Genomic DNA, 14,876 nt, shown 5'->3' with positions numbered 1-14,876 from the left:
TGAGGTTTTAAAAGGCTCAAAAAAGAATTGACACTGTGTTTCCTATAGCTTTTAAATAGACTAATACCATGATATAGCAGAAATTCTCAGATTGTAATTATTAGCATTTTTGAGTGGCAGAGTACACAATTTCCATATTAAACCCAGGAGAGTGAAATCTGTACTACTTCGTTTATATAGCATACCTGCTTGTTACTATGTTTTACACCACGGAGCTGCATTGAAGAGCCGTGTTAGGCAGATGAAACTATCTGAAAGAAAACAGTTTCAGAGATGAGACTCAAGACACCAAACTCAAGAGGAAGAAAATGCCTGGGCCTCAGCTGAGGGAAGATGCTGTGGAAGAGGTACTGAGTAAAATTTACTGAGACATACCAGGAGAAGTTAGTGTTTAAATAAGGCCCAGTTCTGAGTCTCTTTTTTTGACATGGCTTTCAGGTAAATAGAGAATACTTGAAACTTTGCTACTCCTGTTATGGATGACCTGCATCAATCATTACTCTAGTTCCTGTGGAAACCTTTCTTACTCAGGGGCCTGCTCAGTTCATGTGGTTGGGAAACGCCTCTTCAAAGAGAGGACACTGGCATGCATGGAAGGGGTTGGAACCTGGGACCAACAAGTGGTAAAGAAAAGTATAACAGAGATGTCCAAAACCCGGCAGGTAATTTAACTGTGGGACCACAGGTGAAACAATCAGCAGCCACAACAAAATGGCCAGGTATAAGGAATAAGAAGTAAGGTTTGTTACTGTGTCAGCACCTCACAGTATAGTTTAAGGTGCTGAGTATGGGTTCCTGCAGACTCTTGGTATGCCCAGCTTGCTAACAGGTTTAGTTTGCAGTAATTACTGACTTTTTAATGATTATGTTTCACCTTTAGTCTGCAGTGAATTTTGTAGACTGTCAGCCCTGACATACGTCAGACATGACATACATTTGGTGTGCTTGCCTTCAGTTGTAATGGCCATATAGCATATAGCCATTTTGGTGAGAATTCAGATGTATACTTGGTCTGGCTAGATTTGTTTTTAAGTATGCATGCAAAATCCCAAGTTAAGCAGTAATGCATCTTCAGGCCTGCCACTCCCTACCCAAGAAACCAGCAGACGCTAGCCGTAAGCTATAGTAAGAGTCTTGTTAAGAAATGTGAGTGACTCCTGCCCTGACTACATCATTCCTTTATATGTAGGAATCAAAATCCCCATTGCAGCTCTTTTTATGCTATTTAAAGAGCTTGGTGGCTGTGCTTAGAGGAGGAAAGAGTGCTTGGCACTCCCCTACTTAGTGATGTGCTGAAATCAGACCAGGTATCAGAACTGATGGTCTTTATGACATTCAGGCAGTGTGACTCCTGCCAATTTATTTACTTATAACTGAATATTGTAATGAGCAAGAAACGGCTATTCTGAAGGACACATTTGCTGTTTCTTTTGATGGTTTGACTGAAACCAGATGGACAAGGTTTAAAGAGGCCCTCAGTAAAGCAGACCCTTACAGTTAATTATGGCACACACTAAAATACATGAGAATTATTTCAGTGTCTGTTCTTTCCGGGAATCTCAAGGTTGCCTGAAATAGCACAGAAATAAGTAAGAGAAATTAACAGAATGACAATTTGCTTGCTTGAGTCAATACTCTAAGACATTTTTGGTTTTCATCTGTTGCTTTGAGGGGTGACAGAGAATGTAAGGAAGCACGCTGATGAAAATGTTGCATAGAATAGTCAAATCTGGATGATTTTTTTTTAATGCTTTATCAGCTACAGGATATCTGAGCAATCCAACTAGTAATTAGTTGTGTAATACCTTGGGTCAACAAATTCGTTGGGCAGAGAGGCCCTTTGCTCTCCTCGTGGTGGCTACAGTGGGTTTGCATACCTCTGCATCACCTTGCAGCTGCAGTGGTGACCGCAGTGTCAACAGACGCTCAGGCACTCATCCAAGCTAGAGCTCCACGGTGGCCAGATACAAGTCCCACTCTCTAATGAAATTATCCCATTAAAAATAGAAAAAAAAAAAATGGTTGGCACTTTTTTTGAAGTGCTTGAAGAACTTGTCGTCTGTCTCCTTGGCACCATCATTAAGATATAATGTACACGTATGGCATTTTATAGACCTTGGTTGATATCAATACTGGTGGACTTGCAGGCGCACCCCAAGTTCCAGCCAAGGCAGTGCATCCTTGTTAGAGCACAGAGACATGGGTGCTGGGGTTTCAGTATGAAAGCCTCATCAGCCAGGCCATAAACCACCTGCTTGCCCTGCAAAAACAGGGGTATCGTTCAAGTGCTCAGAAAATAAATAAAAATTATGTTAAGGAAAAAATAATATTTCAGCCCTACCAGGGATTTTAAGGTGCCCCAGATAAGCAGCGAATACTGGGCCTCGTGCTATGCGTTGAAAACAGGGGGAACCTTTATTACTGCATTTAGTGTAACAGCTGGTTTTTCTCAAAGTTTTCATCCCTGTGTGCCAAATTGCCACTTGGTAAGGATGTCTTAAATACAAATGAGTGAAGCTTCAAAAGTAGGACTTTACAACAGAAATGCTAATGCAGCCTTAATTGTAGCTCCCTAATTCTGTGAAGGGAGCTGGGAAAATGCATTTGTCTAGTTTGATTAGGCTCAGCTGTTACCCTGTGTTTGGAAGACGACAACCCTGGCATACCGGAATGACTGGGCAACGTGCAGTGCCCAACATTTGGTATGCTGCTGCAGTAGAAGTGCTGCCTGGGCTTCAAAACTCAAAGCACTGTAAAAAGGGCAAAGCTCCTTTGCCCATAGTCTGACCCAGCAACCCTTGAAGTCAGCGTGAAATTTGCCATCAGCTTACGAAAACACGGCAGCTTTAAAAGGTAGGTGTGGGTTGCCCAACAGATGTGGTACCAGAGAAGTCTCATTGAGTTCTGTAGTGTCGTGGCCAGCGCTTGTGGCCATCTGTTTTGGCGGGGGGGAAAGGCAAGCAAATTTGTCACTACTTCCTCCTACTCTACTGTGACCTATTTCTGTACTCATCCCCAGCTTTATACCGTTGGTTCTTTGGATAAACAGGTGAGTGTTGTCCTCTCCTACTGCTCCCCAGGTGGATTCATCAGCTCTGCTCCTGGTTTTGCATTCTGCCCAGAAGTATCCGTGAGAGGAAAGGAAAACCATCCATGGGAAAGTGAGGCAATATGTTATTTTAAAGACAAGGCATGTAAAGCTTTTTCGGGCCCTGGTTTGGCATGGCACCTATGCACAGGCTTAATTTCAGGAGCAGCTTCATTGGTTTCACTTGCATGCCTGAGGTTACACTCATGATTACGTCTCCTCCCGAATTCTCTGGGTTACGTCTTCTGAGCAGCGGTGTTCTGGCCACTCATCTGGTGGGAAACCTCTATAGAAGGCTACAGTGCTTACGTTAGCAGGCATTCAAGGTGTGTATGCACTGGTGTTCACATCCGTGTTTGCTTCCATCTTAATAATGTAACGGGCTGTAGTGCAGGACAAAAATCGGGCGCTGCATTGCCAGCATCCATGAAGCTCCCAGTTCTGAGACCAGAGTGAGCGTTAAAACAATAATGTTAATATTTATTCCAGCAAGAATCTTCACAGAGAAAAAAAAAAAAAGAAAATTGTGCTTTGTGGTGTTTAATTGATTGGGCTTTTTGGCAAACTAGATGATAAATCACTTAAATTAGGAGTCATGAGAGCAGATTACTGCCAGATATTCTTCTGTTCTGTGCCTCCGCAGCACTGCAGTGATACTAGTGCAGGCGGTGAGTTCTGCAGGCCTTTACTAATAGAAGTAAATAACAGCAATGGACAATCCAGATGAAAATAAGATGAAAGAATTACCCTGAACACCATTTCCATCCCCTCTAGATGTAAATGTCAAGAGCAGACCAGGTTATAGCTGTAAGTTGTTTGTCGTTCACCACCCTGGGATGCTAAAGGCTATTCATTCACTTATATACTAGTCACTGTAGGTATCGGAGTTCCATTCTCAGGGCTATTATATGCATGGATTTCCACGGGCATCCTCTTTTTTTCTAGTGGAACACATTTCTATGGATAATTCTAGGATTTTGCATGTTTGTCCAGGATTTCTAAATACCTGGCCGTGTCTAAAATCCTGGATGTCTCTCTTGATTCTGCGTGGACTTGGGAGCGTGTGTGGTGAGTACATCTCATCCAAGAAGCATCAAGTATTGTACGTGTGTCCTGCATGGCAGTCTGCTGCTACACAGTAGTTACAACACAATTGGAACATATTGGACGCACTATATATCCACCAAATAACCATCTAGTACTTGAACATCTTGAGGAACCATCAGACTTTCTGCACATTTGATCAGCACATTCAGCAAGTCCAAGGGATTCCTGCCTATACAGACTTTTTACAGCACATGCAGGCATCTGCATGTCTGCCATGTTATTACGGGCATATTTCTGCCATTCGTGCCCTGCCATTGTGCAAAATTCTATACAATCCCACAGTGAATGCTAAATGATTTTCGGTTTGAAAGGCAAGGTCTAAAAGGTAAACAGGAAAGGGGAAGAAGAGTAATGTTATAAAAGTCAGAGGCTGAATTATTGTTTTAAAATTGTTCTACTGCGTGCCTTCCAACGTTATAAGGGCACAGTGGGGTGGTTCTGATAGCTTTGATGGAAGTCACTTGGCATTTTCACATAATATTTAATCATATTCATAACTCTTCTAGGCTGTAGTTTGTTCTGTTATCATCGATAGAAAAAGAAATGTATGCATGGGAATTACTCATAGGAGGAAAAAAGTGAAGGACTGAGCCTTTGAAATAGGTCTAGAGGTACAAAGTTAGAGTTTGGAGCTCAACTTTCTAAAAATGGGGTGAGAGCTGGGCAGCTCTGGAAACAAATAACCTCTGAAAGGTGTAAAAAGAAATCGGGTTGCCTAGCCAGTTTTGCATTTCTGCAAATACGGAATATAGACAAAAGAGGAGGTCAGAATGCCACTACTTGTGCAATTTGTAACATCCATTAAGTGGCCAATTTGCAAAAAGGGTTGCTTTTGAACATTGCCAGGCATCAATGTCCTGCCTTTACCAGGACATCAGTGTTGTGCCATCAACGTCCTGCCTTCGCCCTGTTCATCCAGGGGGTAACCTGAAGACTTACGAGCACTGGCTTGCCTTTGGCTGGCCGACTGCCCTGTGACCTGACACCCTGCTGGGTGACTGGCGCGAGTGGAGCTGTCGATTAAGTCAGAACTTCCTCGTGTGGTTGAATTTACTTTACTTCGTTGTGCAGTTAGTGGGTCTCTTCCTATAGGGGCTTCTGAATTAGATCTAAATAAGTCATCAAGGAAATGGTGAAGCCATTCATTATTTTTCTGCCCTTACTATCTCTTTTACTTCAGCAGCTGCCTTTGTGCTTTTAGAAAATACCGTCTTCCAAAGTAACGTTAGCTATCTTGTCAAAGTATTAAATCTAAGTGTCAGGCCTAACTGTTTGAGATGGGCAAACTTGAACAGGTATTTTTTATTGTGAAAAACAATTGTTGCTAAATATCTATCTAATGAGGAAAATATAATTACGAAGAATCTTGTCCATCTCCTGTACTAATTGAATGAACAGAATTCTTCTGTGCTACTTTGCAGACATAATCTGTTACTGGATTATTGCATTAACACTGGGTTGCTGTTTTACCTTTGCCCCACTCAGCAGAAGAGCTTTCAGGCATTTGAACTGGAAAGTCTCGATTATCTTTGTCCTCCTAACTAGAACTGTGTTCATACAGGACCTTGAGATTGATGATATTTTAACTACATTAATTTTCCCTTGGCTTGTTGATGAAGGACCTGCCAACCAAAAGTGGATAGGAGTGGGAAGAAACCTTCTTTTTAACAAGTATTCATTAATTCTTGCACAGAGAAGATAGGTTCATAAATTCTCTTTACACATAGGATCATCAGCAGATTCTTTCACCCACTTCTAAGAGTTCAGGTCTGGGTTGAAAAGGTCAAGCAACAGCTACTTGAGCTGGTAAACTGTGCAAACTTATATTTTTTTCATTGTGTGTTGGTTGGCCTTTGACATTTTTAGTTGCTGTGACATCTACTCAAAATAGGATTTTTAAAACTGCAGTTGATTCCCTGTGGTAAAACTGTGGGGATCTTCGTCTTTGAACAATAAACTGCAGGTGACATTTGGGCTTCTGGGGTTCTCACTGTGGAATAATTTTTTAAAGTCAAGTCCTCAAAACCCTTTGACCTTACTTAGGGCATTGGGCTATCTTATAAGACTCAGAAGCTGCAGAGGGTGAATACTTTGCTGTGTTTCTTTCTTAAGATGATGCCACCTTGAAACAGAAATGCTGCCGAAGCCATCGTATTTCCATTCGATGAACACGGCTCCTGGTATCACAGTAGCAATTCTAGGTCAGACGTGAGTATGAATTATGCGGAAAGAAACACTTCCTCTGTTTCTAGCAAATCTGTAATTTCGTAGCAAAACTTTAACATTTTTAAAAAAATATTTTTATTCCCAAATTTTTATGGGATCTTCTTTAGTGGTTGCACCATGAAGTCATATTAATGTGAGTTTTTGCCACGCCAGCAACAGCAGCTGCAGTGAAAGGAGAAGGAAGAAAAAACATCCTGTGTTATTAATTGCTATTTGGATGACAGAGACAAGGATTTATCTTTAATCTCAGAGCACTGGCCTTAACCGCCCTGCGCAGAGCTCGCTGAAGGGAGCAGAGGCTTTCTGTTGGCTTCATGGGCCCATGGGAGTAGCTGGAGGAATGAACTGCTTGACTGAGCAAGTTCACGGATGATAGACAGCTCGGGGGCCTGGAAAGCACACGTCTGTCAGGCTTCTCGCACTGTGTAAGACTCACTCTGCTACGTGACACTTCCCCTTCTCACGTGTGCCGATGCCTCAGAGGTCAGAAACAAACCGTGTAACCAGGTGTACATCCCTGTCATCTAGTGCGGAGCAGTTGGCAGGGAGTGTCAGTCTTGTACACTGTCACCTGCCTAAGTGACTAAATGGACTTCATTCTTCTCCCACAGAAACCTTTAGCAGCCTTGACAGCAGATTTAGCCTGGCTGATGCCTTAAAATTAGAGGAAACAAAAGTGAGTGTTTGCACCTTGACGTGGCCTGGCTTGCTGCCTGGTCATGAGAGCTCTCCTTTTTGTCAACCTAATGGTGATCCCACTAAAAACTAACGAGTTGATGAACCACCACTATGTTGTGACGATGAGGTCCCTTCAAATATAAGTCCAAGCGTGCCTTTTGAGTCCTTTGTGGAAGATGGCATGTTTTCCACAGCAGAATGTTTGCCTGCAGAGCTCTTGCAGTGGCTGGGAGCCAGTTCAGGTCAAACAGGCTCAGACTTGAGAGTGATGGAGATGCTAAGTCAAAAGAAAGGAGAATGTTGACAAAACATCCATTTTTAGTCAGGGTTCTCCACTGAAAAAGTGGATTAAAAATCGCTACTTAAGAATTGACTGCAAAGCTAACCTTTTTCTTTTTTTTGTTTTTAATTTTAAGCAGCCCTGTCTTTCTGTGTCACTTCAATATAGCGCTCACACTTGTGAGGGAAAGGTATATTCTTTGTTCCTATCTTTTTTTAGAGCAGGTCAGAAGGGTGGTTGTGGTTTGTGATAAAATTCCTTGCAGTATTCTTCAAGCAAGATGTTGTCGCGTTTTTGCTTGAACATGCATTTCTGTTCTAGGCTGAAGAAGCAAGAACTGAAATTGGTAAGGGGGTGAGGGAGGAGGGGAAAGACACAGGTCCTACTACGTGATCCTGGTTCTTTGCAGTATTACTGGATCAATTAATTTCCTTATCAAACAGAACATGTTTTGTACTACAAATTTCTACCAAATGTTCTGTTGCTAAAAGACTACAGGAGGATTTGAAATTACTCACTTGTTGCTTTGACTAGCTATTGAGTTGATCAAATATTTCCAGAGGTGAATCTTTTGATAAAATCTTGACATTTTAACTTTTGAACGCTTTTTTTTCCACCATCCATGTAGGCTTCTAGTGTGGGTATTGTCCACTGCTTACCTTTATAATCAGGCAGCTGAAGATTTGTCTTACATACTTAGGGCTTGTCATCATAAACATCGCAGGAACTGTGCCTTTCCCTCTGAGATGCAGCATATGGAGAGAACTAATGGCACTTACTTAATCCATGGTCATCTTGGTCAAAGAAGAAAGAGGCAAAACTACTATCTTCACTAAAAATAGCCAAATACTAAAAAGTAACAGACAGTGGAATAAAGTAGATTAAATTAAAAAATAAATTCAGTTATCCAAAGTGTTGCAGTACTGGAAAGAGATTTTAGAAAGCATTATGGTTATATTAAGCATGCTCTTTAAGGATAGAAATATATAAGGCAGATGTGATTGTTCCTATCAAACCATTACATTTAGAAAGTTTTTGTTAATGTATTTGCAATGAAAAGAACAGCTAAGGCTGTTTAACCAGAATTGCAGAAATACATCCCTTTGCCCTTTAGTGGTGTACTCAGTAGGAGTTAACGCCCAGGGGGACTTGTCATCCCATCTGTCAATAGGTACTTTTCTCAAGTGGAAAAAAAAAAAAAAATCAATTCTGTAATTAATCCAAAAGATTTCCCTGTTTGTCTTGGGAGCAACAATAAACAGTGGGCAAAGAAAATCATCTCCATCTGGAAGGGAGGAAGTCATGATGGTTTTCATGCTGAAGGAGCACCTCTGCTTTTCATGGAAACCACTGTCGGATCCCAGGCAGAAAGGAGGATCTCTGTGCTAGTTATTCACAGGACAGAAATCTATTTGCAAAGCGCTGCCAGCTGGAATAAGGCAGAGAAACACCGAGCTTTTGAAGAGGTAACAAGGGCACATGCTGTTTTTCAGGGAGGTTTGGTTTTTTTCCCACAGTGCTGTGTAGTGTGTTGACCATCGCCACCCCCGGAGCTGATAACGTTTCACTCACCCCATCACGGCACACGTATTGTTTCTTCCACCTGTTCCACCCTGTCAGTAAAGTCTTTGCGGTCCTACAGTGTCTGGCACTATCAGTGATACTGTGATTTTAACTTAATTCCTAAATAATAATAACCTGTTCTGCGGTTTGTGAAGCCTTTGTGGCATCCCTCAGCCTGAGCTGCACTACAAGCTGCAACACTCGTAACTACCAGTGATAAGCAGATGTTAGGTCACTGCTCATCTCTCTCATTAAGGCAATTAGTGACCTGTAGGAGATGATCAATCAGGGATTTTATCCATCTCGACGTCGGTGTCTGGTTGCCTGCACTGAAGGATGCTGTTTATAGTCCAGTTCGTAATTTCTCCCTTTCCTGCTCATCATTATTATTATCCAAAGTGCCTTTTTGCTTCTGTTAGCAAAACCAGAATCCCCCATGCCCCAGCTTTAGCAGCTAATGTCCACAATAGGGGCAACTGATCCAGCACAGGAGTTAAATATAACTGTGTCTAGTGTAAGGAGAAGATTTAATGGGAAATGGTTGGCATTCTTTCTTCCTAAAGGCACAGGGAGGGGTTGGGGGGGGGGAGAGAGAGAGAGACGTACACACACAGACACACACACGCATCCCACAGCCAGGGAAGAGGCAGAGAGCAGGCAAGGCAGAGAGGGAGCGAGGGTAGAGAGAGAGAGATCCCCAAAGCAGCCCTGCGCCTCTCAGCTGGAGTCTGCCAGGGCGCTGCCAGCATGTTGGTCCTCAGCCCGCTTGTCTGGGGATCTTACCTGCAGCTTCTCTTCTGCTTTGCTTTCTCTCAGACTGCGTGCGTTGACAATGTCTTCTCAGTTTCAGCAGGTAAATTGCTTTAAGTCTTGTTACTTTTCCTTGCTCGGAGCTCTTCTCTGCACCTCTGATTCCTGTACTTTCCAGTGATTGGGAACACAGGAGGAAAAAAAAATAAATACTTCAATTGCAGATCTCAGTGGAGGAATTTTGCATTGCTGACCTGTTCTGCCACACGCCAGGACATTTTTGTTGCTTGGTTCTTTTTGCTTTATTATTTCTGGTTTTAAACCCCTCCCTTCCCTTCCCCGGGAGAAATAATAGACAAGATCATCAGCTGCTCTAAAATGCTTTTTTTCCATTGGCTTCTATGGTGCTGTGCTAATTCGTGGATCTGGCCCAATTAGTATATTACTTGCATGTCTGCATGTTTCTTTCTATTTTGGATGAGCTTAGGTAGATTACAGCAAGGGAAAGAAAATGAATCTCAATGTATATCTGCTTCTATAAATAAAGCCCTGACCTCAATGAGCGCTGCCGGAGTCCGACTGGATGTTAGCAGAATAAACATCATCTGGCTCTGGCTATGACACTAACAAATACTCGGATGACTTACATAGCAAACAAGAGCCCACTGCATGGAAAATCCCTGCTAGGCAAAGGCAAAACAAATTAGTTGTCAGCTGAGCCAGGGCACTGGAAATCCCACTTAATAGATTTTACAGTATCATCAGCGGGACTTTCCTTTAGCCACGTTCTGTGCAAAGGGAGGGGAAAGTTGGCGAGAGCTCTGACTCCATCTCGCCTTTGAGGAACTTTCACCAACTTGTGGCAAATTACTGTTTCCCACCTTCTGTCTGTTATTCTGTATCTGTCAATAGAGGTGCTTCTAACTAACATCCTAGATTCCTTCGGTGGCGAATTTGAGATGGTTCAGCTGAGATGTGTAGGTTAAGGTCAGCTGTACCTACAGATCCTCCCCGTGTCTTTTAGATGAAGACAGTGACCAAAAGGGTGTATGTTTTAAGAATGTACATAAAATCAACCTTAGACACGAATCTAAAGACATGCGGCCTTTCTCTCTCTCTAATGTCTCTGGTGTGAGCACAGAGCCAGATGGTTTATATTCAAGGCATGTAAGAGAGAAGGATGATCAGGAGGGTAGCTTGTATGAGATGTTAGATTTCTGCACTAGATAGATAACAGTATGCATGATTTCTTCTAAGAGGGTTTTTTTTAAATCTTTTAAAATGTGCAGAGCTAGTACACTGTATTTCACTCCCAATAGGTTGAACAGTCCATTCATTTAAAGATATTCTTATTTAAGTTGTAAGATTCTGAGGATCACAAGAGTAATGCAGATATCCTTTGGGGAAAGGCCCTAGAGCATTTAATAACATAGCCATTAGCGTTCTGTAGTCATTTCAGATAGCTTTTAAGATAATATCTAGACAAGCTTAATGTTCAAAGAAGTACATCCTTGGAAAAACAATTTAATCCATTCTTTTGAACCTTTAGGAACTAATAATTTTTTCTGATAAGCTCTATAGGATGCTAAAAAGCATTTACATTTGTTATCTTTTCTGTTAAACTGGGTATGCTTTTTCCATTATGTTGAGATTAGCTAATGCTGAGGTACAGAAATCATCAAGATTTATTTTCTGTGATATACTGCAAATTGCTTTGTGATAACATGTAAGTTATTAGATCTCACAAATTGTTTTGAAGAGCTTTACATTTACTTGATGCTTGTAGCTGCCACCCAGGCAAACAAGAATTTTACGTTTCCGTTGCCTGCGTGGCCTGGCCTTTCTCCTATGGCAAACACTTGTGTGTCTAGAGAAGCCATTTAGAATGTTCTCTTGAAAAATAACAGTACAACAAACAAGTCCTTTCTCTTATGAGGGGAAAGTTCCCATATCTGCTGAAAATGTAGTAGAAGAGGGAAATATGAAGGAAAACACATAGCCTCTTATTGTCCGTATGGGTGCTTTGGGGCAGGAGGATATTTTAGTATTTCATCAGTAATTCAGCTATGTTAACAAGGAGCTATGAACACCATTTGAATCCCTAAATCTGCACCAGTGAGAAAGCTGAGATAGAATAACAATAATTGCACAGCAATAAAAATACTTTACAGCAGTAGTGCCACACGTCCAGATTTAATGTTAAGGATGGTAAAGTGTCAAAGTCAAAAGAGCATTTAGGGGTGCAGACTAATTTTCCACCCAAATATCACATCATGAAACAGTAACCTGTGCCTACAGCCCTTGAAACTGGCTGTTAGTAGCAGCAAATGCTGCCTGGTTGCTCTTAGGGCCAGACTCCACTCTTAGCAGTAGAATATTTTCCATGGTGCAGCCCCTGGGGCTTGTCCACGAGGGACCCCAGGGCTCCCCAGGCAGCGTCTGATGACATAATAAAAAAATTCCTTTAGTCCTTTGATTGTATCTGTATTTTAAGAAACATTTAAGAAAAAAAGCAAAACGTTCTCTATTTTCTGATAGAAATCTCACAGTAGGTACAGAAGGTGAATTAATTCCATCTAAATTCCCAGTTACTTTAATGGTTTCTCAAATGTTCTGTGGCTTTCAACTGAGCCAATTATTTTTATCTGGCACCAAGATGTAATTTCACATTTAAAGAATGGATTTCAGCTCTGTACTTGCAAATTCTAAAACTAATCCCATTTAATAGTGAGGATGTTCTTAAGCAACAACTTGTCTTTCCTATAGTTGGGAGAATATGTTTGGGTATTTTCCAGGTATGTCTGAAAACTTTTGGGCTAAAAGTACTTTTATTTCTGTCCTCATGCATCTTTTTGCACAGCAACAGGTCACAAATAAAGATGTTTACGAGTCACAAAGCAGTAACTACAAAGCAGAGATGAACAACCCGTAGCGGGGAAAAGTGTTTGTAGAATAATTGGGGAAAGAGGAATAATCTGGATCTTGGTCTGTTTTGCTGCCAACTCCACCTTATAGTCCCGTCAGCCTCAAGCAACAGTGCGTCCTTGTTTCTGCAAGTATTTTGAATGTCATGTGAGCTCCAAAGTCTAGGGGCTCCTGGTGCTGATGCATCATTTCTGGAGGAAATGCTTCAGGGAGTAATATTACAACATGCTCAAGTTTGTGGCTGGGGTTCCACGGGACACTGAAGACCCCCAGGGGTGGGCAGATCAACCCTCCTGGAGACAGCAAGTTTCTCTTCAGGGTAACCTGTTGTATCCCACCCTTAAGCCACTGTGTGGATGGCGTCCTTTATAACTATTTTTCAGAGCTCTGCTCTACTGAGGTTCCTGCACTTGAGTGGGACATCCATGGGTGAGTGCCTTCACTGTTGCACTCACGTAATGAAAACTAGGCATGAATTTTGTACTCATTTTCAGTAGGGTTATGTGGACCAGTAAGAGCCAACCTGGAGAAAACCACCTTCCAAATTCAGGTAGTAGAAAGACTCTCTTCCATTCCCCCTCCTTGCTTGTCCTCCCCTCTTCTGCTCCTCCAGGCTGAAGGTTTCTAAGGTTTTATGAAGAGATGGGAAAGTATTTAAAATACCAGCAATAGCTGGAGAGAAGAGCAGTATCTCAATGCTTCTTCTGGCCCAAACTGCCTTTTACACATGCCACAAATTTATCCCTTGATTGAATTTTCTCCTACGATCAATATTGACACAAAGCCTTGTGAAAAGAATATGGTTAATTAATTTAAAGGAACAAAATGGGATGGTAACATCTGAGCATTATTGTCAGTATGCCTCATGCTTTCTTTGCCATATTCCCATTATTTTCCCAAAGAAAAGGAACACTACATCTCACTGGCCAGGTGGCACAGCCTTTTTGAATCAGGAAGGCGTAATATTAACCAGCAGCTAGACCTTGTACGGGATGGCTGCAGAAAACAGCTCAGCTTTCTTGTGGACCAACACTGTCGGGGCAGTAAGAGCTGAGGTGATGGGCAAGGCGGGTTGGCAACGTGCAGGGTGACAGCTTTGGCTGGGCAGCGCAGGGAGGGGACCTTGGTACCCCTTGTGTCTCTGCACTGTGGGGAGAGGGACTTGTGTGCATTTGTGAGAGAAACGGTGGGAGAAAGAAAACACAGAACCAAGTGGTGACTCCTGACGTTGAGGGAGTTGGGATCCTGGCTGGGTTTCTGTAAAAGGAATATCTGACACCATCATCAGTTGTGGGGTTTTTTCCTCTAACAAAACAACCTGCAGGAACCCTAAATATTGTCAAAACAGAGATGTCAGGCAGATATTTTTCATTTCTAAGGAGAGTAAACGTAAACACTTATTTATGTAAAATCACAAGGGAAAAAATGATCAGCCTGCTTGCAGGAGTAGGAAAGATGCAGAAGGAATTTAAAATAAGACCAACAGTAAAAGCTGGAAGACTGTCAAAGGCAGCAGCCAGAGACTACAGGGAAAACAGCCCAAAGGGTGACCAGCAAGCAGAGGTGAATCTTTGAGGGGTAAAACCATCAGTCCAGGGAAGGAAGCTGGGCTCTGCCCTCGAAAGTCAGCATGGGCCCAGGTGGTGCCCAGCATCCTGATGCTGTTGGTCAAGGGGTTTCTCATGGAACACACACGAGCAGGAAAGCTTTGGTTGGATTAAAATGCCTGATGGAAATGAGCCACTGGTAAAGGCTACAGCTTTTAGCTTACAGGAAAGCGAAGTATCATTGGCCATAAGAGAAGGCAGTCACCGGGCTGGGCAAAGGTCTTGGGGCTGGACTCAGCTGGGCATTTAAAAGCCTTTGATCATGTAGGTGGCTGACAGAAGCACAGAAGGGAGAAAACAGATTCTTTCAGTAGCATATCTCTTCAGCTTGAGAAAAAAAAATAACCTTGGAATTGGCCGTTTGCATTTGACAGCCCAAATGAGTGGCCAGAAAGTTAAACCAAGAGAGCGGTTGTGTAGTGGTTAAACTTCTACGCTGGTAAAGAAGGCGGTTCTTGAACAGCCCCTGGGGAAAGGCTTTGACAGGTAGCAAAGTAACGGTCTAGTATTGGAGTGGTTACTGTTTCTTTAAGTAAAAGGGTCTTTAAAATAAACACAGTTAAAATAAAGAAGCACCTGATTTGACTTTATCTGTACTTTCTCCCCTGGTAGTTACAACCTGCGAGAATGCAAAATTGGGTTTCCAGCTCAG

At 42.2% G+C, this 14,876-nt stretch overlaps 1 protein-coding gene across 4 annotated transcripts in view; it reads left to right on the top strand.

Moving 5' to 3' along the window:
- Positions 1 to 9,595: 9,595 nt before the first annotated feature.
- Positions 9,596 to 14,876, top strand: part of COLQ (collagen like tail subunit of asymmetric acetylcholinesterase) — a 43,337-nt gene continuing 38,056 nt past the window's right edge. For 3 of the 4 annotated variants that reach the window (XM_063325115.1, XM_063325113.1, XM_063325112.1), the window contains exon 1: positions 9,596 to 9,795. In XM_063325115.1, coding sequence (XP_063181185.1) covers positions 9,690 to 9,795 — 106 coding nt within the window. In that variant the 5' untranslated portion in view covers positions 9,596 to 9,689. The remainder of the gene's footprint in view (positions 9,796 to 14,876) is intronic. The other variant, XM_063325116.1, reaches the window with a different exon arrangement.

This window comes from Chroicocephalus ridibundus, chromosome 2, assembly GCF_963924245.1.
Source record: "Chroicocephalus ridibundus chromosome 2, bChrRid1.1, whole genome shotgun sequence".
Lineage (NCBI taxonomy): Eukaryota > Metazoa > Chordata > Aves > Charadriiformes > Laridae > Chroicocephalus > Chroicocephalus ridibundus.
Note: the sequence above shows the minus strand (reverse complement) of the source record. Positions and strands in the feature narration are given on the sequence as shown.